This window comes from Mytilus trossulus, chromosome 6 (assembly GCF_036588685.1).
Source record: "Mytilus trossulus isolate FHL-02 chromosome 6, PNRI_Mtr1.1.1.hap1, whole genome shotgun sequence".
NCBI lineage: Eukaryota > Metazoa > Mollusca > Bivalvia > Mytilida > Mytilidae > Mytilus > Mytilus trossulus.
In genome coordinates this window covers 12990858-13018801 of record NC_086378.1, presented here as the reverse complement: position 1 = coordinate 13018801, position 27944 = coordinate 12990858, and the positions used below count along the sequence as shown (strand labels likewise).

The window sequence follows — 27944 nt, the reverse complement described above, 5'->3', positions numbered from 1 at the left end:
TGTTTGTTTCTGCAACTGTAGGGGGTATTAAATCTAATAAATATTCTGGGGCATCCTCTTTCATAATTTTGTAAAATAAAGTTAATTTCTTAACTTCCCGTCTATCCTTAATGTTTCCCATCCCGTCTCTAAATAAAGTGATTGAGTGCTAGCATAGCTTGTTAGACCAGTGACAATACGTGCTGCTTCCAGTTGTAATTTTTCTAATCTTTCAGAATTCAACTGTCCCCAATTATCCCAAACTTCAGAAGAATATTCTAGAACAGGCCTTATAAAAGTTAAATATATTTTTTCTAAATATTCCCTTTTTAGTCGGAATTTCAAACGTCGAAGAACATTTAATTGTTTTGATACCTTTTCTATTAAAGAATCGACATGCTTGGTCCACTTACAATCACTGCTAAAAAATATGCCTAAATGTTTATGACTAGTAACTGTATCTACCTGAACTCCGCCAAAATTAAAAATCAAGTTATTTTTTGAATTTTTGTTACTACACAACATGATATTAGTTTTATTTGGATTGAATTTAACTAGCCAATCATTTGCCCAGGAATTAATATTTTGTAGATCGATATTTATCATAGATTGGAGAGTAATTACATCTGGAGCAGTATGTCCAATAGATGTATCGTCTGCAAACATTCTACTTAATCCAATCATATCATCTGCAATGTCATTAATAAATATTAGAAATAAAAGAGGACCCAGTATCGAACCCTGTGGAACACCAGCTTTAAGATTACCTAATTCTGAAGTCGCATCTTTTAATACTACCCTTTGAGTTCTATTTGTTAAGTAACTTTCAATCCATAATAACAGATTGCCTTTTATACCATATCTTTCTAAATTAAGAAGTAGACCCCTTATCCATACTCGATCGAATGCCTTGCTTACATCGGCAAAAGTTAAACTTGTATAGAATTTATTGTCTAAAGCATATACGATAGAATGATACATCTCAATTAGTTGATGAAAAGTAGAGCAGCCGGGTAGGAATCCAGACTGAAATTTATACAAAAGTTTATTAGAAACTAAATGATTGAATATATGTTTATATATTATTTTTTCTAGTACCTTGCTCACGCAAGAAAGAAGTGATACTGGTCTATAATTACATTGACTTATCTCCATTTTTAAATAAAGGAATAACATATGCCAATTTCCAATCTTTAGGAAATATATTTTGAGAGCGATTTATTAAAAAGAATACATAAGGGAAGTGCAATCTCATTTTTTACTGCTATAAGCATTCTATTACTAATTTTGTCTGGACCAACAGCTTTATTTGGATCTAAAGTAGAAATAATATCTTTAACGTCTTCTAAAAGTACTGTAATTTTAGACAAAATGTTAATACCTCTATCATCGAAGTCGGGCAAATTTTTGTTTTCTTCATCTAGACTAGCTATTGAACAAAAATATTTATTTAGAATATCAACTTTTGCATCATAAGAAAATTCATAATTATTACTAGGGTTTTGCATCGGTGGAATATCATTTGAAGATCTGTCTTCTTTTAGTAAGGAGTTTATTATTTTCCAATATACTCTACTATTCGTTTGCTTTAGTTCATTTAAGTTTTCATTAATATTATCATAAAATTTTGGTTAATTTGTTTTTTTAAATTATTCACTCGATTTCTTTGGTTTTTAAATTTCTTTTCGTTTGTCATGCTTTTATTTCCATGTATGAATGAATCAAAAATAGTTTAGTTTTGGATGTAAATAGGGTAGTTTTGGATGTAAATAGTCTTCTTATTGGCTGTCAGTGGTTTGTCTATTAGCTCATATGCCAATATACAGAGGGGCAATCAAATGCACAAATCGTAGCAAAAACATACATTATCATTTAAAGACAAATAACAGTCTACGAAACATCGCATACGGGAGCAAACCAAAGGAAACACGAATATTTACTTTAAGGTTAAGCAGTTTCTGCTTCATTGGAGACATCCGTCGACAAACTCATGGAAAAAAAGCTCTGATTGCATTTGTTTTATGAAAACAAAAGAAGATTTTTCTAATCGAATGATGTAGTTGTCGAGATTATCGCGGAATAACGAACGTTCCTTAGTTTGTACATTACCATGATTGGCGACGTTGGCGACTTCAGTGACGACGACGTGTGTTCTTTGAGTTGTTCTTAAAAGTTATGGCTGAACAGACGAGTTAGTTAATATTAGCTAAAATATCATACTTTTAAACTCCAAAGTAGTTTACGTGATTTTATTTTATCGTTGTGGTAGGCCATACAGTGACATTTATTTGCATACATTTGATCTCTGGCATCTCCCTTTTTATATTGTTTTTTTCTAACTCCGATGCTTTTGAATCTTTTCAAACTATCAAAGTCATTAACAAACAAACTTACCGAGACATGAAACACCAACGTCTTCATTGTGTCCACAGTTATGATTATACCACCCTGCCGAAGTACAGTTCTCTATATTTGTCTCGATCCCTTGGCATTGCAGGTTATTTAACAATATGTCCCCTTTACCATGACCAAAATGATTGTTTACAAATGCCTGTATGTGCCTAAATTAATGTAAAACTATCATTCAGAAATGATGCTGAGACATATTAATTATTAATTCCATTCAGTTGAAAAGAATTTAAATGATTTCCGTACGCTTGATTGATGAGATATCTGTATTTTGTTAAAGACTTGCAGACGTAAATGGGTTGTCTACCTGCCAACAATTGTGTTTACTTGACAACAGGTAATGCAAAATAAATAACTCCTTCTAATTTTTGGCATTATTTTTGGTGTACAATTTTTTTTTAAATTCCGCGAAATAATGATTATATCCTTCAACTGAAGGGCATACGATACAGTTTTGATACCATATTGGAATTTTGATGAAAATTTGCATGTAGGCTATTATTTACCTGATTAAATCAAATATGTAAAAAAAAATATATAACTTTATGTGCCATTTTTTTAGTAAATTGAAGTTTAAATTTCAGATATTTCCTCAAAAATACGGATTGGTGGACGTATTTTACATACATAACTTTTTTTGTTTTGAAAGATAAACACACGCTGTTTTGTTATAAATAATGTGTAATTTATGAGTTATATAAATATTGTATAAAAATGAACATTTTACTCTTACAAATAATTCAATTTATCAAATGTTCATGAATATAGAAAAAAACAAATTGCTGTATATTCATCAAATTAAAAAAAAAATCCATTATTAACGTTTCCATGAAACTTTGTACACATAATCTCCTAATCAAACCAAATTGCATTTCAAAAAAAAAGGGGTCCATGAACTCGTTTTCAAGATAAATCAGCTTGAATGATAAAAATCTGCCGAAAACTGCATCTTTTTTTCGATAAGTCACCGTTTGACGTCGCGAAAAAAACAATTTACGTTAGCAACATCATCATCTCTCTTGTAACTGTATAATATGCTTTAAAACAAGATGGCGTCATATGAATCCTTCCGGTGCCAAACGTAAACTCCCTGCGATTTCTGGCATCTCTTCCGCCTCATATAGCATTAAATTTGATAAACCATTTCAAAGACTTCAAATATTTAACTTTGAGATCAAATTAAATTTTAAATTTAATATTTTGAATTTCAATCTTGTAAAAATAGTATATACCCTGTGGGTGAATATCCTGCCATAGTACAAATAACTTTAGCATCATTCACGTCAAAATTGTCATGGCATATAGTACCCCATTTTCCATTCACCAATAATTCAACTCGTCCTTCCCAAGGCCAGGCACCTCCGACGAGCTTAACGCCTGAAATACAGATATGAGCTTTGATTTCAAAAATGCATAACTTTCTTGAACATGTGCTTTATTTAACAGCTTAAAAAAATTATACAAATTAAATTTAAGCATATATAACTGCATATGAAGCAACGTCGACAATGATTTTGAGACCCTAGCGTTAAACGAATAAAAATATGTAACATAGGCCTAATGGGGATAAAGAACAATGCGATTATTTAAAATTCAAGTCTGATATGAAAAATCTTAAACACGGTCATCTTTCATAAGCAGAACTGTCATCAAGTCTGGTCAATAATTGACTTGGCAGCAGGTCTGGACACAGTAGCAGAGGTCCGGTTAAAAGCAGACATGTCCTCATGACTGGTCAAAAGCAGACATGTTCGCAGGTATTAAGCAGTCCTATTAAAACAGACCGGAGGTCTTTTCTGTCAACGACAAAGTAAATTGCTTGTCTTCAAAAAATTTCGCAACTTAACTTAAAAAGCAGTTATCAAGTCTGCGCCAAGTTTCCGATGTTTACCGCCGCATTTTGGTGGATATTATGAAGCTCAAGTTTTCTTTGAAAGGATTTTGCTGACTTTCGTCTGTTCATGTTTCCATTTGTCTTTTTTGTCATGGTATGGTCTGTCTGATTCCCGTAATCTCAAATAGTGATGTCAAAGAATAAGCAAACTTTTTTAGGAAAATAAAAAATCACTTCGAAACAAAGAATCCAAGAGAGATAAAACAAATTAGTATGCGTACCTTCTACTGTGTTGCTTCTGTTACTTCCTGTAAAGTACAATGCAAAAACCTTAATTCCTTTTTATGCAATTGTAACTATAATTCATACTTTTCCAAACAGTAATTTTTATAAAATGACTACTAATATGTAATAGATATACATGATAACCCGGTGACTAATTACAAAATAAAAATGGATAGATAAAACAACCTTAACCGGCACATAAAAATTCACACCCGCGTTTGCCAAATCGATAAACGCACAAAGTGACGTCATATTTAAATTTCTAAAAAAATATCCCAAAAATGGGATAGAATTAGCATACAATTAAGATAGAATTCAAGATTATTTTGTTATGCTGATATGACAATTATTAATAACAATGAAAATAACATTACTTATTAAAATCAAATTGTGGTAATCTACCTTTTCCGGTGTTTCTTCTAAATCAAACTGTAAACCTAATATATCGTACAAATTTAGAACCAAATTAAAATCTAATAAATGAACTGGATGATTGATTATCTGTACCATACCAGACGAATACATCAGAAAAAAATAAGATTTACAACTACAAGCGATTAGACATTTGAGAAAATCTTTTTAAAATAATAAATATAACAACACTTTCTATTAAAAAATCACTTTACTCCCTTTTTTGCAAAGTTAGAAATAAAAAGGAATACTTATTTTTTTTTGCACAAAAATCATGTTTTCTTAGACATTACAGTCGTAAATCCTACAAAAAAAATATTTGTCTATATTTACATTAACCTTTTTACACATGAATTACATACAACTCTCAAAATTTACACATTTCATAAACGTTCTGGACCAATTTGTATCTGCTACTTTAAATCCAAGATGGAGGAAGACCCCCGAGCCACCTTTATATCTTATAATATTTAATATCAGTTTTAAATATCATTTTTGTTAAGCATGACGTCACGATGAGAATAACGAAGTTTGACTAAAATAGAAGCTTCTATTTCGCTGTGCATTATGTTAATGTAATGGTCGTTCCGTAAAACTTAAGTTAATGCAGCGCTCCAGAGAGGGTCATGGAATGCTATCCCATGTTGTTACAACTTCATTTCAAGCGGTGTAAACATTTTTGTTTTTTGATTCGACGAGCGATCATCAAAACGTAAAGGTGGGCTACTCATCACTAAATTTATTCACATTTAACACGCACAAAATGTACAAAAAATGACAAGGTGGTTGAATTTACTTGCATACAATCTTGAACATCGCAAAAAGACAGGTTTGTTAACCAAAATATTGATATTATTCTGTGAAAATTCTTCACGGAAATCTGCCTTTTGGTGACATTTATCAATTTGAATTAAAAAAAAAAACTGGTCTTTTAATAGGGTGGATGTATACAACACGGTTTGTTAATTGGTCTGTTGAGAGTTTTGAATGGCAATAAGAAAAACAAGAGGAAAAAGAAAATAAAAATCATCCCTTCGTAAATTTTACGGACGCCATCACGAGTTGCTTGACCGTTATGGAATAACCGTTTCACAAATGATATCGGATATGTTCCTTACGTCGTAACTACAATTCCCTTCCCTTTCATGAATGTGACCTACTGAATTAGACTATTTACCGGATTTGTAATCACATAAGCAACACGACGGGTGCCACATGTGGAGCAGGATCTGCTTACCCTTCTGGAACACCTGTGATCACCCCTAGTTTTTGGTGGGGTTCGTGTTGTTTATTCTTTAGTTGTGTATGTTGTGTCATGTGTACTATTGGTTTTCTGTTTGTCTTTTTCATTTTTAGCCATGACGTTGTCAGTTTGTTTTAGATTTGTAGCGGGGTTGCTTCCCCTTAGTACAGGTAGAACATATATAGCCAGTCTTTATCAACTGAGCTAGGGAAGCGATTCTTTGGCTCAGTGGGTTAAAGCACTGACTGTCACCCAGACGACCGGGGTTCGAATCCCGGTGGTGACGATATGAATTTGTAGAGTAGATACGTGCTCTCCGGTTACAGATTTATGAGTTTGACTGTCCCTTTGGTATCTTTTTTCAGCTCTTACCAGGTAATCATATTCATATATGAAATCTTTCTGTCTCCCACCCGAACAAATAAACAAATACAGAATGACTCTTATTTAACACAAGTTTATTAATGTTAACAAATGACAAATATGTCATGCTTGTTCATGAAAACACGAATTCAGAAGTCGGGTATATAATATAAAAACGAAGAGATGGAATGTGATTGCAACCAATCCAACGAAGTTCAAATATGAAATGGATGTAAACAGTTATAGACAATCGTAAGGCCTGCAACAATGACAAAAACCTGATACTGTAAAGTCGTCTATAAAAGGCTCGATATGAAAATGTAAAAAATCAAACGAAAAAACTAACAGCCTAATTATACATAACAAAACAATTTACAAAATATCAAATATGAGTCGATACATGAACCAACGACAACCACTAAACTACAGGTGTGGTATGAATGCAAATGAAACAACTCTCCACAAAAGACCAAATGACACAGAAATCAACAGCTATAAGTCACCGTACGGCCTTCGACAATAAGCTAAGCATACATCGCATAGTCGGCTATAAAAGGCCCCGAAATCACAAATGTAAAACATTCAATCGAGAAAACTTACGACCGAATTAATGTACAAACATTTGAACGAACACAATTGCATATAACAATGCAACAAACGGCAACCACTGAAATACATGCTCGTGACTTGGGACAAGCACATACATACAGGATGTGGCGGGGTTAAACATGTTAGCGGAATCCAAAATCCTCCACCTAATCCCGGAAAGGCGTATAACAGTACAGTAGAATAACAACCTGTACAATCAGTTGCAATTAGATTAACTCAGAAGATCGGAAGGAGACACACACAAACAAACTAATTGTAATACAACTGACACAAAGCACCAACATAAGAGTAATTGCAATAACTGGAAATTCGTTCAAAGTTAATTACAAATAGAACTGAAATAAATCTTGTTCTTTAAGATTGAGCTCTCAAACACTACACAACGCGCGGCAAAGAATTTAAAACAAAAGAAAACAATCTAAGAAACTTCTAGTTTACGTTGTATATAGATGTAAGAAGATGTTGTTTGTGCCGGTGAGACAACTCTTCATCCAAGTCAAATTTTCAAATGTAAACCATTATAGGTCAAAGCACGGTCTTCAACACGGATCTCTGACTCAAACCAAAAAGAAATTCATAAAGGGCCCCAAACAATGACCAGAGTAAAACCATTTAAAGTCTAATCTATTTAAAAAGGTATAGTTGCATATATATCTATATACAATGGAAGTTTGTGAAAAGTGGCCCGAACGTTGTGACCATCGAAAATTTGCAATAGAAATACTAGTCAGGACCACAAGATTTTAATAAAAACAGCCAGTGCAGGGCTCGCACGAACGTCAGAATTAGTTAGAGCGGCGAAATTCTGAAGCAGTTTTTTTTTATCATTGGTCACCCATGGTTAGAAACAAAGAGGAGAAATCCAATCAATTTTCGACCAATCACAAACGTTGTTGCAAATTTGACCTTGAGACGTCAAAGAAATTTTCCTAATGCTATTATTGCTTATATATGTAAATATAAAAACAAATATACCAATGGAATAAAAAAATATTGCATAAAAATGATTTGTTATACCAAATGAATGAAAAATATTGCACATGAATGAAAATTGCACCATTTGAATGAAAAATTATACCATTTAAATAAAAAATATTGCATTTAAATGAAAAATATATCATTTAGATGAAAAATTATACCATTTAAATATAAAAAATGCATCTAAATGAAAACAAATATACCATTCAAACGAAAAAAATTATTTCATTTAAATGAAAAATATCGAATTTTTGCAACCAATACCATGCCATAACAGACTATGACATGTTTTACAGGTGGAAAATGTTCTATGATATATATCATTTTAGCAAAGTGACACTTCATTGGATTTCGTTCTTATCATATGACAAAAATCTGTATATTTAACATTAAATTGAACGTTTTTACTCTTTACAAACGTATAACTAACCCGATTAACCTCCCGACCGCAAGTATAGCCGCAGACTCAGGTAGATGAACCATGTAAGAGAGAGTACCCTTTATAATCCTTCCATAAAACAAATATATTTGACCTTTTGTATATTTTTAGACAAAAACAAACCATACATCAAAACTTAACATCGATCAATGAACCGTGAAAATGAAATTAATGTCAAAAAAAAAAAACTGAGAGACTGACATGTACATATAGTTGACATATTGCATATAGTATAATAAAGAACAAAAAACACAAAAAAAATACCTTGATCACTGAAATATGAAAATGAGGTCAAGGTCAGACGACACATGCCCGATGGCCATGTTCACCTTACAAGTATGCCATACACCAACTATAATAGATCTTTTGCTTATAGTATCTGTTATATGGACTTGACCACGAAAACTTAACCTTGTTCACTCATCTATGAAATGAGGACGAACTCATTTGAAATCTGTCAGATATGCCTGAGGATTTAACAAGGTACGCATATACTAACTAAAGTTATCTTCTTGCTCATTATAAGAAAGAAATTAACATTACAAAAAATCTAAATTTTTTTCAAGTAATTACTTTATAATATGAGGCATCTACATAAAAAGTAAGAAACATCCAGGATTTCTACCTTCTAAAGTATAAAGCTTAGAAGAAATCAGATAACGCCGGCGCCGAATCATTATCACTATATTACTAATATAAACCTAAAAGCTCCCCAGATCACCGAGTATGGCTAGTGGTGGAGTCATATTTCAAGGCAATTTTCTTTTAATAAAAATGTGTTTTTGAGACTCCGTTCTATCAGAATATTTATCTTTTTACAATATTTCACTGAAATATCATGAATTATAACAAAGGAGTATACATACATGGACAAATATGCATGTGTAGTTTTTCATTATACAAATGTACCAACATTATGTTTTGCCTATTAGTCTCAAATTGTTTAGTTTTTTCTGAAGAATTATATATGATGAGTCAAGTTTTCTCTTGTCCTGTACTAAAGACAAAATTCCAGATAACATTTGATTTCATATAACAAATCAAAACAACACTGCAAGCTAACCAACCATGCTTTCACTTTTTATCATGTGTACAAGCTTTAGTATATGTGATCATACAACATCAAGTTTCCAAAATGATCTACAGAAACACCATATACAAATGGTGCATTGGAACTCATTAGATATATGTTTATGACTCATATCTTTTTTTTACTAAAATGAAGTGTTCGATTAATTTCCTGTCAAAATCAAGGGTATATTTTTTCGACCCATTTTAGTATGTAAACGAATATAACGTGCTATGATTTTGCATGATGAACCATAACTGACCCTCGATGTCCGTTGACAACTCTCAACGTTGAGCTATACACATATGCCAAGGAAACTTTATGTTATGTTAACAGATATGTAAGGAGTAATGACATCGGGGTTGCATTCCGTATTTGATGCCATGTTTTCCTCTTCTACTGACACTATGGTCCAATCAATACTCTCTTAATAAAAGCTAACCAAATATACTTAAAATGAAATCTGTTTTCTTTTTTTTTATTATTTTATAAATGGAAGTGCTCAGATATTTGCAAAAAAATATATAACAAAGAAACCAACATAACATTTATTGTCGTACTTATCTACAGCATTAACTAATTTATCGCCTATAAACTATAAATGGAGAAATTAATCATCTATCATTTCTATTGCAGATAACTTGTATTCAAGATTTAAGATTAAATGTAAATCTATCATTACCTAAGCATTCAACTCCGGCATCTTCCGAATGGTCGCAAGTATGTTTGTACCACCCTGCTGAATTACAACTCTCCAAACTATCTTCAAAACCACTGCAGTCCAAATTACTTAACATAATAGAACCTTTACCTTGGCCAAAGTAAGCTTGTCCAAATGTATGTATTGCTCTGAAACGTAAAAAAAAGGAGTTATACATGTTAGAGAAATAGTATTTAAACGAAAAGGAACCTTGCATCTAAAACTTCAGTTGTTTTCATTGTTTCTTCATCATAAATTGTTGTCAAACTTTCCCAAAAAAAAATGAATATAGTAGAGTCACATATTTCTGACAACATCAAATTCAGATTGAATCATAAAGGTATACTGCGACAGTAAGTTAGTTTTTCAATTATGAAGAGTAAAATCTAAATTACAAATAAAAACTGAGTAATTCACAATAAACTTGATTCTGCGAATGCACACTCAAAATGTCAAAATCTCTGATTCAATCTGTAAAAGTTACTGAATCGTTAGTATTTAACTGTTTCATAAACAATCCGTAAGAAGAATTTTATCGTACTTATTAGTTAAATTGTAAACGTAATTCGTACATTTTTTTGTGAAACGGTAGCCTGCTGATGAAGTCCGTAAAATGTGAATCTGCAATATGTTAACGTGTCAAATGATTTATGTCAACACCAAAAAATGAAATACAACGAAATAAAGTTGGTTAAATATTGTACTTCAATGCCTTTATCAATCGGTAGACAAACCTTACTTAATCTGATCGACAAAACACGTTAATTTTTATATGACAGATATGTTAGTGTTTGCTCTATTTATGATAAATTTAACCATGCTAATTTGGAAAGCGTAAAAAAAGCAATATGTTTCCCACACTAGATATTATATAAACAATAACAATTATGCAGTCATTAAACTACCTCGGATACCCTGCCATACGACATATAACATTTCCATCATGTATATCAAAATCATGGTCACACACTGTACCCCATACACCATTAATATTCAATTCTATGGTTCCTTCAAATGGTCCCTTTCCTCCTACTAGTCTTACACCTCAACAATAAAATTAAATGCAAATAAAAGTCAATTTTTTATACTTGTTAAAATAATAAGAAAGAAAATACAAATCTACGGACATTCGACGAAAAAGGTGGTACTATTTTATCAATTACTTTCGCATTGTTTTTGTAGAACATCTTAATTAACACTATGCGTTGCATTGTACAATAATTAACAAATCTACCAGGAATAAAATTTAGTACTCCAGACGCGCGTTTCGTCTACATAAGACTCATCAGTGACGCACATACAAATGCTAAATCTATGACATTTAATTACTGTTTTCTTAAAACGGGCATTTTTGTACCAACTAAGGTTCAATCTACATATATTTAAAGACTACTACATTGTTCAAGGGAATCTTCTAGTCCCTTTAGATTATATATCCTATAAAAAAAAAATAGAAACAGTAGTATCTACATCAAGCAAAAACTCTTATAAAAACGGCCAAATATCCAATCTATTAATGGACTAAAAGGATATTATATTTTGGATCCTGATCTTTTTGAGCTATTATCTTACATGTAAAGGTGGATCTGAAAATTCTGTTGACTCGGATATATGTGGTCAGTTCGGATCTTCTCCAAGTAGTTAAGCTATCACTTACCGTGTCAAATACTTGCGATTTTATTGACATTACCTTGAACTGTTTCATTTCTTTGATTTCCTTTAAAAGAAAGATTAAAATGTGTCCCGGCATGATCAACAGTAGAGTCGTAAATATCTTGGGAAGATAGGAACACATCAGTAATTGTAGATGAACACCAAAAGTAACGAAAGTACTGCATATAAGAATTAACATACGGTCTTTAATGTCAAACAAAAATCAACGCTCTGTGTATCAATATTGGTTAGATTCTTGACTCGACATAATACATATACATGAGGTATGGTTAAACAAGTTTTCTGAGTACACCACTACTCCTGTTATCATGATCAGTAAGAATAAGGCATCAACTTAAAATTTCATCAAATATCTCATTTACCAACTTTACCAATTGATTTTTATACGAGACGCAGAGCAATAATCCATAGTTAAAATTTCCAAAACCCAAATAAATAAATAACGATAAACAAAATTTAATATCAAGTTAATGTTTATGTATCCCTTTAATATGAGTTATGTTATTTAGTGCAAAACAGCAAATGTGTGTGTAAAACAAATAAAATTGAGTAACGGGTTGGTTGAAAATTATCGTAATAACGATTCAGTTATCTTCTGCACAGTAATCTGTCGGTCACGATTCAAGCATAAAAACCAAAGGTATGAAATCATTAACGATATAATTTCATACGGTTGAACGCAGTGAATTAGAGTGAAATTATTTTCTCTTGTCTGTTCATGATGTATATAGGTGTCGTACCTATCGTGTGGTCAGTTTCCCGCCGAAACGGGGGTTTCGGTCATTCAGCACGACAGCAAAAGCGGTCGGTCCTCTTTCTAAATACTTTGTAAATTTTAATTTATTCTAAAAGTCCCCCCTTTTTTCAATTAATTATATATAGGATTGATAGGACTGGAGGGTTGGTTTTTTTTCTTTTTGGTATCATATTGTGTGAAGTATATAGTTGTGTATAATGTGTTTATGAATGTTCATGTGTAACATATTTAATAAACATAGCAGCGGCGTTGTGGTGTAGCTTTGCACTTTAATTATGAGTTTTGTATTCTTTATACTTTCACAGTAAAGGTTTTACAAGGCATACATTATAACGTACATGAGACTAGTATTATTTAGTGAAGTTTAATACAGAATGAAGGTTGTTACAAGAGAATTATTAAATTGATAAAATTTAAACTTGACACATCTATACGCATTTGCTGTATTAAATCATGTCTTTTACATTTAGTAAAACAGGGTTGGGATCTCTCTAACATGTTTAACCCCGCCACATTATTTATGTATGTGCCTGTCCCAAGTCAGGAGCCTGTAATTCAGTGGTTGTCGTTTGTTTATGTGTTACATATTTGTTTTTCGTTCATTATTTTACATAAATATGGCCGTTAGTTTTCTCGCTTGAATTGTTTTACATTTTCTTATCGGGGCCTTTTATAGCTGAATATATTCGGTATGGGCTTTGCTCATTGTTGAAGGCCGTACGGTGACCTTTAATTGTTAATGTTTGTGTCATTTTGGTCTTTTGTGGATAGTTGTCTCATCGGCAATCATACCACATCTTCCTTCATTATACACATATGGAAACATGACCATCGTTTTAAACTCATAATTTTGGTTGATTAGAAATGTTAAAGGAGTAAATTTAGCTTATCAGACAACAAATCAAATAAACAAAACTACACAAATTGAAAACAGTAAATAAATGTGGTACTAGTAGTAACTGGACTGTCCGGAAGTACAATGTATTTGTTTACGTTTATATTTTGAATTGATGGGCTCGATGTGACGTTCTCATTTGAAGACTGATGTTCCCATATTTTGACTATTTTATTGATTGTGACTGTTTATTTAACGCATCATGTAAATGTAACGGAATTTGATGAGACTGTTATTAAAGTGAGAGGGTTAGCGCTATAGAACCAGGTTTAATCCACCATTTTCTACATTTGAAAATGCCTGTACCAAGTCAGGAATATGACTTTTCTTGTCCATTCGTTTTTGATGCGTTTTGTTTTTTTGATTTTGCCATGTGATTATGGACTTTCCAAATTGATTTTCCTCTGAGTTCAGTATTTTTGTGATTTTACTTTTGACGAAATTATCGAAGAATAACTAGAAAAGCATGCCAAAAAAAATCGAATTAAAGCATTTATGAAATCAGTTTAAGGTAAAATCAGTTAATAATTATTGTGGTTTGTATGGTAAATTATGAAAAGCTGTATGTGTGAATGTTAACGACCAACTCAGGGTCTTTAACGCCCTTTTATTCATTTTGTAACTACCAAAAAAACAATGTTTCAACTCCTGCCAGCAACGATGAACATAGATGGATTTAATTAAAAAACAATAAGTTCCCTTTATTCTTATACCTCACAATCCTTTTAGTTCTTGTACACTCGTGGCTTTCAAATATTCAGCCTGGAGCGTTCCCGATGAGGTTAAACCTAGAAACCCGCATTTCGGATGCATGTAATCTATGGATTGTCGTTTTCTTTTTTTCAATTTTTCAAATTACAAATTTTAGGAAGCTCTGATTTTTAGACTTTGAGACACCATTTCATTTGAAAGACGGACATACGTACACAGCGAAGTTGAATATTATTCACCCCAATGCAGAGCCAACAATTTTTTTCTATATATACTTCTATTTTTAAACTGTAAATGACTGGTGTGGTCCGGATTAAATGTTATTTTCAGTTAGTAAATGTAAACATACTTATCTTCGATCATATTCATGTTATTGAGTAAATGTCGGAATTGTATAGTTCCGTAATTTAATTAGATTTATAGTCTTACCTAAGCATGCTACCCCGGCATCCTCTGCATGATCACAGTTAGTGTTGTACCATCCTGCTGATCCACAATTGTCAACATTTGTCTCGTGCCCAGTGCAATGTAAATGACTCAAGATAATGTAACCATTTCCCTGTCCGAAATGAGACTTTTGAAATGCCTGCAACGCACTAAAATAAATCATATTTAAGTGTTGTATTAGCAGTTAAACGAGATATAATTTCTAATCCTCATCTCGTCAAAATATAATGGTCCCGAGCTACTTGAATGAGAGAATATATCTACAGTAACTTAAAAATAAATCCTTTTGTTATTGTATTTTGTTAATTTGAATGTTAAGAAAAAGAGAACTGCAAATGCAAAAAAAATGTTTATAACAGTAAATTATATTTATATCATAAAGGACGATCTCAATTTAAACTATTTTTAAGCAGTTCAAACTGATGTCATAATCAAATGAATCCAAATCTCAACTGACGTCATACGTTTTTCCTCTTTTAACATAGTGTAAAGGAAAAGTAGAAAAGACAGTTCCTTTCAGGTCGCATTTAATAAATATAGACAATACTATTTCCCATGGGAACTCCTTGTGCGGTTAAAACTGTGACACTAATACTATGACGTTTCGTGAATTGTTTTATTCTAGAATGCATTAGTTTATTCAAAGGTCAAAACATAGGGCTGTGCGGCATATTTTCAACATTTATATGCCCTGAATTTGTTAGAGTTTTAACTTTTACTTGAATTGTGTTCTAACCGTACATTTGTACTTTCTTTGCCTACTTCAGAATACATTTTCCCTCGCAATAGAATGCTTTTATTCAGGTAACTGTACCAAATTATATTTCTATGAGATGAATCAAAGAGATCATATCTGGGAACCAGTATTTCAACAAATCAAATTACTAATAAATATCATACCCCCCCTCCCCCCAAACAAAGAGGCGTGATTTGAGAATCAGCTGTATTTGGAAAGGGCAACCTAGAAGTAGAAGAACATTGTAAATTATTTGATTACGTTAATGATATGTTAGCATTAAGATAAAAAAAAACGAACTAGTAGTCCAATACATTGTACTTGAAAGTTACTATTGTGTTTTGCAAGATCAAAGTCCAAGTGTTTTATGTATTTTTCGAAGTGGGAGTTTGAAAGACTTTTAGGTATTTTTCGCCTCTCATTGTGAGAGATTTTTTCCCATGGGAACTCCTTGTGCGGTTAAAACTGTGACACTAATACTATGACGTTTCGTGAATTGTTTTATTCTCGAATTCATTAGTTTATTCAAAAGGTCAAAACATAGGGCTGTGCGGCATATTTTCAACATTTATATGCCCTGAATTTGTTAGAGTTTTAACTTTTACTTGAATTGTGTTCTAACCGTACATTTGTACTTTCTTTGCCTACTTCAGAATACATTTTCCCTCGCAATAGAATGCTTTTATTCAGGTAACTGTACCAAATTATATTTCTATGAGATGAATCAAAGAGATCATATCTGGGAACCAGTATTTCAACAAATCAAATTACTAATAAATATCATACCCCCCCCCCCTTCCCCCCAAACAAAGAGGCGTGATTTGAGAATCAGCTGTATTTGGAAAGGGCAACCTAGAAGTAGAAGAACATTGTAAATTATTTGATTACGTTAATGATATGTTAGCATTAAGATAAAAAACGAACTAGTAGTCCAATACATTGTACTTGAAAGTTACTATTGTGTTTTGCAAGATCAAAGTCCAAGTGTTTTATGTATTTTTCGAAGTGGGAGTTTGAAAGACTTTTAGGTATTTTTCGCCTCTCATTGTGAGAGTTTTTTTTCTGAATTTGATCACGACGGTTTTTTTCGGTTTTGTTTGTTTGCACGTTCATGTCTTAGGTACCGATTAACGTTTTTTGGCTTCATCTGACTCATTTCCCTAGTGTCGCAACTCAAACAAATAGATTTCATTTTTTTAAGGAGTTCATCAAAACACTCTGTATTTGACCATCTTTTCTTGTAATTTATGTTCTGATCTATAACAAGAGCTTCAGAGACACCAAACTTAAAATTAGAAAAAAATATATTCGAATGAATTGAGTTTATACTACTGCTGACATTATGGGCTACAAAACCGAGGTATTCATTGGCTCAGTAGTTAGTTCTCTGGAGCCAAAAATTCTTCCTTAATTAGTACTAACCGTACTAACCGTTAGTAGAAAGTAAAATCACAAAAATGCTGAACTCAATACGGAAAGTCCATAATCACATGGCAAAATCAAATAACAAAACGCATCAAAAACGTATAGACAAGAAATGTCATATTCCTGACTTAGTACAGGCATTTTCAAATGTAGAAAATGGTGGATTAAACCTCGTTCTATAGCGCTAACCCTCTCTCTTTAATAACCATCTCATCAAATTCCGTTATATTTACATGATGCGTTAAATAAACAGTCACAATTAATAAAGTAGTCAAAATATGGGAACATCAGTCATCATCGCATAACAATTTTAAAAGGGACAATTTAACAAAACACAAAAACATCTATCTACGAACACATGGATTGACTTGAGTGTCTGACGTCATAAAATTTGTATACGTCACATAAATTTGTCGTTCAATGTGCATACAAACAGTTTTAAAATTTACATAGGCAATGTAAGCATACAGAGTTAAAAAATCAAAAGTATGTAAGAACAAATTACAGAAATAGACCGAGATTTAAACTAGTCCAAAAGTTATAGGTAGAATTTATGAGAATCCAAAAATAGATAATTCCACTACGCGATTGAATGATTTTGTCGTTTGTGGTTCAACGTATATAGTAATTCATAATAGAAATATATCATAATGACATATAATAGACCAAAATAATACTGACGGTATATTTTAAAGTACAGAGTCACGTAATAAGAACAAAAGAAATACAAAAAGTCGCATATACAAAACAAACCACAAAAAAATGAAAGCCAATGCACACACATTGACGAGATGTATAAGTACCGAGCCACGTCAAACGGATATCACAAATAACCATTCAACAGTAAAAGTAATATTTATAATAGAACAAAGACAAATGAAAGCTCTTGAATATCGAAAAGTTGAGAAATATATATCCCATATGCAGGTGAAGTTGGTATGTTGCTACTAAGGTGGGGGAAATTTATAATTTCAAAATTAAAATCGTCTCGTTTGTCATAGATTCTGGTACTGAAATGACTGTGTAAATCAAATTCGAGATATAAATCTAAAAATGAGGCGGAGGAAGCGGTGTCTTTTGTTTCTTTAATCTCTAGTTCTGGGGAACCCAATCAGAAAAGCTCGGAATTTTTATGGAAAGAACATCATCAAATTATATCTGAAAGTGAAATTAAATAATCTGGCTTCTTTGATCCTCTTGTTTTTGACAAGTGTCTGGAGGAACTCCGATTCAATTGAAAAAAAGGAGAGGTCGACAAGAAGAGGCGCACAGTTTGTTCCCATAGGAATGCCGACACTTTGTTGGAAAAGTCTCCAAACTCAACAAATATGGTGTCGATAAGGAACTCCAGCATACTGACCACTTGTTCTTCTCTGTAGCATACTTTACCTTTTTATTTGTCACTATTAACGAAATATGCCTTATGAAATCCCAAAGTAATAAATTTATAGCGTATGCTACCATTTTTATGTTGAAAGGCATTGTGGATAATTTCTTTTAGGCGATTTTTCCATTTTACATGGGGAACGGTTGTATACAGGGTTGAAAAATCAAAAGTAGAAGTACGACAAGCTTAACAAATATTAATACAAAAAGCTTTACTTTCAAGTACAGCCCTGATATAGTGTAAACTTCCCAATAAACGTGTATGGTGAAATAGTATTAAATTTAATATAAGTTCAAACTCTAACACGTTCAGGGCATATACATGTTCAAAATGTGCCGCACAGCCCAATGTTTTGACCTTTAAATAAAATAGTAGTGCATATCAATTTGTCATACTAGGATATAATTTTTCACGAAACTTTATAGTTAAGTGTCACAGTTTTAGCCGCAAAGGGAAATTACATTGTCTATTTTTTGGTTTTTTTTACAGAAATGCAACCTTCTGCAGATCTATTAAATGTAAAATGAAGAAGAATTTATATTTGTAAGCATTGAGTCAATACCGCTGCTGATAGGCTGTTAGTCATAGGTATTCATTTGTTCAGTAGTCAGTACTAAGGAACTGGAATTTATTTCTTAATTTGTTGATTTAACACTTATTCATAATTCGTAAAATAAGTATTCTACTCAATCTTGCAAAGTTAAACTCTGTTGATTAAGCAGTACATTTTAATTTTATCAAGTTATAAGCTCATCACAAATTTATGTTTTAGCTGTTTTAGTGCATGTAATTGATGAGTGCTATATAGAAAAGTGCTACTAAAATATCATAACCATAAGATAGTGTTATTTTATTTTCCTAGATTCAAAAAACAAAAGAAAACATGTTTGGTTTTTGTTTGCAATATAATGCTAGTCATATATGTATATTATCACAGACTTTTCTTTACATAAGAACATTCTTAGACAGTTTGCAAACCTGTAAAATGCCCTAATCAATAATCAGATGGACTGCAAATATGACAGACAGAAACCAATGATAGTTACTGAATTACTAACTCCTGGAATGTGATAGATACATTAGGAATTTGATAAGGCTATACATATTTCTCCGTGTGCAGACCTCTCCGAATTCGTGACAACCAAAAAAAAATGTGTGTTCTTAGGCATAAAAAAAAAGTATTGACAGAATGGAGATCCATATATGATAATAATTGTATCACAAAACATTTTTATCCGTGATTTATTTTTTAAGTTAATGTCAGATTTTGCATTCATTCGAATTCGTGAAACAGAAGCCCTGGGTTACGACATAGGGAACTCTTTTACCTGTCACTACTTTTCTTCTTTTTATACTGACTGTCGATAGTTAACCAAAACGATAAAAAAATACGTTGCCATGATAGAATTTCAAAAAGGATTACTGCGGATTTAAATGCTCCAGACTTAGAAGATGCACCCACATAATTTGGCAGGAAAAACATGTGTGCGAGTGTACAATCTTTGTACGAAGGTAGTCTAGTTTTAATAGTATAATTTCTAGAAAAATATATATTACCTAGGATATCCTGCCATACGGCATATAACATTACCGTCATGTATATCAAAGTCGTCGTCACACACAGTGCCCCACACACCATTTATGTTTAATTCTATGGTTCCTTCATATGGGCCACTGCCTCCTATAAGTCTTACATCTAAATGTAGTAAAGAACACATATAATCGATGCTGTTAAAACAACAACACAAATATATGTTTAGATCAACAAGATGAAAAAGTATGTTATCTTTGTTTTAAAAACTTGTTACTTTATTACGCATTACTTGTTGTACAGAAGCTACAAATATGGTGGTGGAGTGGGTTTCTAAGCCTTTCTTGTGTTAACTATGGTTATAATCATAATACATGTATTTAAAGTTTCCAGAACTGGTCTTAATCTTGATTTACCAGTTTGTTACAGTACTTTCATAGATAATGTATCTACAGTTTACTGGAAACGTCAGCATTAAATGAACAAAAGTCCCAATTAAAGGACGGGAAAATAACCAATCTGTCTAACGATTAAACGGTCACATACTTTTAGATTTTAATCTGTTTTTTGCTTGTCGCATTTAATAATGATGTAGTAAAACAATCAAATGCAGTTTATTCGGTAAGCATACTTTTTTGTTTCATAAACATGACTTTTATCATTTTAAAAAACCAGACTATGGGTCTCCATAACATTGAGACCTGCTATGTTGTACATATTACCTTGTACTGTTTTCTCCCTTTTATTTCCTACAAAATGAAGTTTAAAAAAGGCCGTGAGGTGATAAATGCTAAGTAGATTTCATTGGCAATAGAGAAGGCGGAGAAAGGAGAAAAGGACAAGGAAGAGGAGGAGGAGGAGGAGGAGGAACGATACGTATACAGAACAAACAATATTCCTGTTATTCATCGTAAATCAGGAATTTCTACAGGGGTAAATATGTTTGATCAAATCATTTATAGTCGTTAACATGATTGAAATTTGACATCAAGACATCGTATGTTTTATCTAAATGTTTCAGGTAATACTGTCAACATCTGATGTTGTATTTGTTATTCTCATCGGATTTTGTCTAATGCTTAGTCCGTTTCTGTGTGCGCTACAATTAAATGTTGTGTCGTTGTTCTCCTCTTATATTTAATGTGTTTCCCTCAGTATTAGTTTGTTACTCCGATTTGTTTGTTTTTTTCATAGATTCACGAGTGTTGAATAGTGGTATACTACTGTTGTCTTTATTTAACGAACGAAAATTTTAAATTTATTGGATTGAATGGGAGAAAATTTTTTTCATTTCATTTTATAATTTTGTTATTTTCAACATCATTTTTGCAACAATTACTGTAACAAGTAAAATTCAGATATTAGACTTGTAATGACATATTGCTTTCTAGAAGAGTCATTATTCATTTTCAAGTTTAATGATGATCACATTCTTGTCAAGAATGTGCCATTTTTTTAAGTTATGAACAGTATATTGTTCTCACAGTTATGCATGGATGTGATCATGATGATGCGTGATTTTTTTTTACAACAGTTTAGTCAACGGTCAATATTTGGGGACACAAACGCAAGATCTTATTATGCTTTAGGACCACGAATGAATTTATTCGGACTAACAATACAATAAAAGAAAGTCATGTCAATCAAATTCTCCAGATCCTGCCCCTTTTCGAATATTTCAGAAACAAATAAAGCCGTAAATTATATACAGTGATTACATACAATAGCATCTATTAATTAGATCATACTAATCACTTCATGGAGAAATTACGATGAACTACACAGAAAGTTATCGGTCGTGTTTTTACATAATACAAATATAGTGTCTTATTGCCAATGGAAGGTGTGGAGATACATGCTATTGATTTTATGAACAAAATCTCGCAGTTGATGTGAAACGTACTAATCTGGACATATAACACAGCACAATTTACATGAAATATGTATATAGATATAGGAAGATGTGGTGTGAGAGCCAATGAGACAACTCTCTATCCAAATAACAATTTAAAAGTAAACCATTATAGGTTAAAGTATGGCCTTCAACACGGAGCCTTGGCTCACACCGAACAACAAGCTATAAAGGGCCCCAAAATTACTAGTGTAAAAACATTCAAACGGGAAAACCAACGGTCTAATCTATATAAACAAAACGAGAAACGAGAAACACGTATATATTACATAAACAAACGACAACTACTGTACATCAGATTCCTGACTTAGGACAGGTGCAAACATTTGCAGCGGGATTAAACGTTTTAATGGATCCAAACCTTCTCCCTTTTTCTGAAACAATAGCATAACATCACAACATAGAAAAACACACGATAAAATATCTATTGGCAGACTTTACTCAATCAAAAAATGTTTGGTCTGATCTCGCTTAAATAGTTAAAAAGTGGCAGTACATATAAGAAAGAAATAGTCTTTATACTAGTAGTATATTTCAAAGGATGCATTGCTTAACTTCCACAAAAACGATACCATATCTACTGGACATCCCGTTTTTGAAAACAGCCAAAGAGGATAAAGAAGTATGAATAAACAACCGAACTGTGAGCCAATTCAATAACTCGGTCAACCAAAATTCAAACAGAATGTTCACACCAATATAAGGTAAGAAGTTGAAGAGAATTGCTGATCCACAATCAGAAGCAAATACAATAGATCAAATAGGCATCATACGGTGAAATATGCAGACATGAAAACAAATACAAATACCAAAAATGTCATTCGTGATAACGCTACAAGATATAACAATGATAAGTTAATTATCAACGAATTTGACCTGTACTACCCGGAAAACATGTTAAAATGAAGACCGCTAACAAATTTAAAGACGCCTATATATGAAGGAAGATGAAATGGAAATTCAAGAAACGGACAGACATGTGGCCGAAAATATGGCCAAAAGGACATTTAGATAAACAGAGTTATAATCGTAGTATGATTAAATACTATACATAAAGAAAAGAATCAATATGTTTTCTTTACTAATTATTTTGGTATTTGTTTTTTGCTAATGTTTTTTTCTTGGAGGAGGGGAACATTTTTCTTTCATCAACTTGTTTTGTTAACACTGTAATCAAATATTTATCATATTTATATTCATACCTAAGCAGGCTACTCCGGCATCTTCCATGTGATCGCATGTACTTCTGAACCATCCTGCTGATCCACAGTCATCAATAGTTGTCTCATGACCAGTGCAATTTAAATTACTCAACATAATAGAACCATTTCCCTGTCTAAAATGAGCCCTTTCAAATGCCTGCAACGCCCTGAAATTAAGCAGAATAGATCAAATGAATAAACGTTGGTTTTTGAAAACGGAAGGCAAATGGTTTGTGAATCACTGCTAATTCATTGTATCTTTTACTGAAAACATACTCGCCAAAACGATGACCAATATCAAACGGGAATTTCAACGATCTAATCTATAAAACACGTTGAAATCTATCTCACCTTTTTTACTAAGCATGTATATTATGTTGGTAGTCCTACATAGAAAGCTTTATTTCACCTATTCGATCAACATAAACTGATACCAAAAAAAAAAAGGTCAAGGTCATAAAAACCAAACGACAAATACATGTGCACCATACATTCATTAAATACACTAACCATAGTTGACCTTCTATAAATATGAATTAAAGTTTTATAAGCTCTTAGTCTGTATTGGTGAATTTTTTTATTGTTTTAATTTTGGGGGGATTGATTGATGTTTTCAGTTCATAAACCCAATAACCTGAAAGTATCAATTATGTTATTTTCAGCTGTCCAATATTTGTAAGAAATAGGAGGGTTATTCTACAAAATTTTATCACGATAGATTATAGCTAATGCATACTAGTAGTTTAATGTTTTTATTGTCGTAGAACACACCGAGGGAGTGTCAGAACTGATCAAATGAAAGACCATCTGTAGGTTCACCCATAGATTGACATCTAAAAAGATATCTAATAAATACGACTTTTGGCAGATGTACAGATGTTTATCAAGGAAAATAGTGAGCTGACACTTATTTTTTATGCCTTGGCACATATATCATTGAAACATGGTATCGTCCGGGTTAATTCTGAGAAAGAATGACCTATGGTTCTGAAAGAAAATTATTCCATATAGGTATATAATGAAATATAAGATGATGATTTTTTACAAGTGAATTATACTCCAATCACTGAACTAAAGAACGGGTTCACCAATAGATTGACATCTAGAAAATGTTTTGATGTATACGACTTTCAGCAGATATGCTTACTGTTAGATTAACTTGTTCTAAATCTCTTTACTATTCTAAGTGTCGTCACTATATGTACTAGTTCAACAAAACACATTTTGAATTCTTTATAAACATTTATACCTCGGATATCCTGCCATTCTGCATAAAACGTGTGCGTCATTGATATCAAAGTCATCATCACAAATTGTTCCCCACTCTCCATTTACTTTAATCTCTATTGTACCTTCGTACTGTCCTGTACCTCCAATCAATCTGACACCTGCATAAAGGTAGTAATCTTGATTAGATTGTAAACAAGGAAAAATATAGAATAACGAAATTTGTTTTACTACACCTGATTTCAATCTTTAAAAATGAAATGCCTTTATTTTATTTTTATTTGCAATTTGTCTGTTTAAATTGAGAAATTAATATGAAATAAATTGAAATAATTATTAAAATTGTATCGAACAAAAAATATCTAGCCATCTTGTCACAACGTTATAAAAGCAGTAAAACGATAAATCACAAGTTTCAATTTAGGTTTTGACCGTATGTACTTCAAGTAAGCATAATTAAACCATGGAAAATAAATATGTTGTAATTGTAGTACATATTTTTGTTTTCATTTTAAATAAAATGTTTTATGAAGTTTACCGCTAGATAACACGATGTATTGATCGTATAAAATAAAGTATAGCCCTTGTCTAGAATACGTATCTAGTGGCATAGCTGTGTTCTAATTAGGTCTTTCCAATTTCCAGTGGAAAGACCTATTGGTTTTGTTTTGATTAATTTTTTTATCATTTATTTTTTTTCAAAAGATGCCTCTTATTTTTTTTTTGTAAATAATATTATACAGTCTATACGCTTTTGAAACTGACCCTGTTTAACTGAACACTTTTCTGTGTAAGAGTTTTCTCCCCGAACACTGTTTTTCTTGTGATAAGTCTCCTTCGCAACCGTAAAAGAAAGTGACAAATTTGTTTATCCAAAATGCTCATTATACACTTAGGATGTTACATTTCATTTTGAACAAAGTAATTCGGAGACTCCGTATGTGAGTTATTCCACCTTACGCATTTGATATACGTGATTTGATTTGAGGTTATTGTTCACCAAAAAAAATTTGGTCTAGATAAAAGGTCAAGGTCATATTCTGATTTTAAATTTTGGCTTATTTTTACTTCTTTTAAATAATCGTTTATGATATCGGCAACATATTTTCACTAAATTGTTAGTTGCGACATGTCGTTACACATACATTTTGGTTGAAAAGGTACGCTAACAGTAAATTGCAGTTTTCTACCCTCTTACATTCAAAATTACGCGTATGGCGCTACATTTGTACCTCATTCAGCAAATATAATATAGTCCTAGTTTCTTTTGATTTGAAGTCCTTGGTTGATGACCTTCAAATTAAGATTAAGGTTGTAGGAAAATTTAACGTTCTAGACTTTGATCTTTGATTTGATTCTTTATGTATGCATGATAAAGCCATGGGACTTTTTGCATTAGGTTGCTAGTCATATGACACCAACTGAAAGTAACCTTGTTTTTACTGGAAGTAGCTATTTTTGTACTTTTCGTATAAGAATATATGGAACCATATATCTTCGGAATAAGTGTCAAGTAAATTATCAAATAAAACTGGAAGTGATATTTCTCAAACCGGAACTAACGAATTATCTCCGTTATTCATAAAAAAATGTCTCGAAACCATTTCCTTGTAAATCCAGCGTACAATAAGCTATCATGTGACGCTGAAAAAAGCAAAATACAAGACATAACGTTAAAAAGTCAGAAGAAAACACCCCAAATCATGATTTGTGGCTTGCTCGGTCTAATAATATTTATGGTAGAGTCCTATTTTAAGACAGTTTTATCACAAAATGTGTTTTGGGGAATCAATCCACTTAGAAAATTTCACTTTCCAAAATAGCATTAAGATATGAACAAATGGCAGTACACACAAGGTCAAATGTATGTCTATCCATGATTAATGTTATACCAACAAATATTTTACCTTTTGTTTTAATTTTCACTTTTCAAAAAATTTGGAGAATTTATCGTTCAAATTGTTTCAAATACAGAAATAATTGGCATTGGTAAAGTTTTATCTTGTACAGTACTTACATGTATTATTTGTGCATGACAAATATAATATAAAATATCATTGCATATTAGAAAATTCCAATCACTGGAAGTTATCAAGTTAAAGTTTTGCTCCTTTCCTCCCCCCTCCCCGTGTTCATGCATGCTTGCATCAGCATGTGACTACAAGTTTCCAAAACATTTAAAAAAATCGTCATTATGAACATTTCAAAATTTAGCGGTGCTTATAAACTACCATAATATATTTGTTTTGACTCAGAAAGTCTTTATTGCTTTTTTGTAAATTATTCTCCTACAACTATAAAATTTAAAAAAAAATCAACTGGTATTGGTACTTATAATATAGCTTTTTTATCCAGCTTTCATGAATCTTTGTTGAATTCGTAATATATTATGACGTAAATAATTATCAAAGATACCAGGCTTATAACATAATAAGCCAGACGCGCGTAAGAAAGCTCTGTTTCGAATTTTATGTTGCCAAGTTATTGGATTTGTTTAGTTGTTTTTTTTTATAAATATTTGATAAATGTGAAAAAGCAGTCTTTAATTTGTAAGAACTTTTTGCTTTTAAGCTTTAACTGTAGATTATAAACGGCATTTTAGATCATAACGTGTTAAATCGAAATCTAAAATACTGATTTCTTAAGTAAAATATCTAATAAATTGCATATATCCTTAGGAGAAATACCTTTGACTGGATCTGTTCCTTCTCCTGTAAAAGGTAAATCTATGCATACAATATGTTTATTAAAGAATAAATGTCAACTGTAATCATTTGTATGAATGTGAAATTGTTTTGTGCATAAATCAGGCCGTTTGTATTCTCGTTTTAATGTTTATTTTTTTTTCAATATTTGGCCTTTCGGCAATTTTCATAGCTTAAAACAAATGTGTATGGGGTTTTGCCTATTATTCAAGGCCGTATTGTGACCTAAGAAAGTTGTTCACTTCAAATGTTGTTGGTTCCTTGTGGGAAGTTGTTTCATTGGCAACCATACCATTTCTTGGTACTATAAAAAGTAACATACATGCAGAATTTGAGCAAAATCAATCAAAGTTGTAAAAGTTTTTATACTATTGAATATCACAATCTCAGACTTATTCATTTTTTTTATTTCGCTTTCAGACAAAAAGAAACTCAATAAAAAAAGTCAATATGTAATTAAATCAGTGTTACATTGTACTTACTGAGGCAATGAATTATAACATCATCATTACAAGTACCTGTGGGAAACCATGTATTTGAAAAACAGATTCTTATATCAGGTTCATCTCCGTTGCAGTTTATGCCATTAAGATATAGTTGTCCTAAACCATCGAAATTACGACGCCTTCCAACAAAACCTAATGTTCTGAAAGAAACCATTGTTCATTAACAAGGTTAGTATCTTAACTAAATGGTTTAATTGAATATTCAAAAAAGCGCTGCGAATTTTTTTGACGGACATAATTTATTTTATGCTTGAATTTATAATTTAATAACATTTCTTGTGGTATAAATAAAGAGTAATTTAATGTTATTATTTGTGTTATTTTACACACAAAAAATGTAATAAAATGAATGCGCTCCTATTAGAACTGAAGCAAACCTTAGTTCATTGCAAACTCTCGTATCTATATTTACACGGAAAATACACTTTTTGGACCGGATTTCAAATATTTTGGCCACGAGCATCACTAGAGAGACATGTATTGTCAAAATGCGCATCTGGTGCAAGAAAA

General features: G+C 31.8%; 1 protein-coding gene across 1 annotated transcript; it reads right to left on the bottom strand.

The window, feature by feature from the left end:
* Positions 1-81: 81 nt before the first annotated feature.
* Positions 82-27328, bottom strand: LOC134722325 (scavenger receptor cysteine-rich domain-containing group B protein-like). Its single transcript, XM_063585934.1, has 15 exons — positions 27298-27328; positions 26911-26934; positions 24246-24384; positions 22997-23163; positions 20605-20631; positions 19909-20047; positions 14786-14952; positions 12010-12036; positions 11225-11363; positions 10302-10468; positions 4504-4530; positions 3621-3765; positions 2374-2540; positions 1262-1408; positions 82-668 (listed from the first exon to the last, which is right to left on the bottom strand). The coding sequence occupies exons 1-15, from the start codon at positions 27326-27328 to the stop codon at positions 82-84; spliced, it is 2100 nt and encodes a 699-aa protein (XP_063442004.1).
* Positions 27329-27944: the final 616 nt, after the last annotated feature.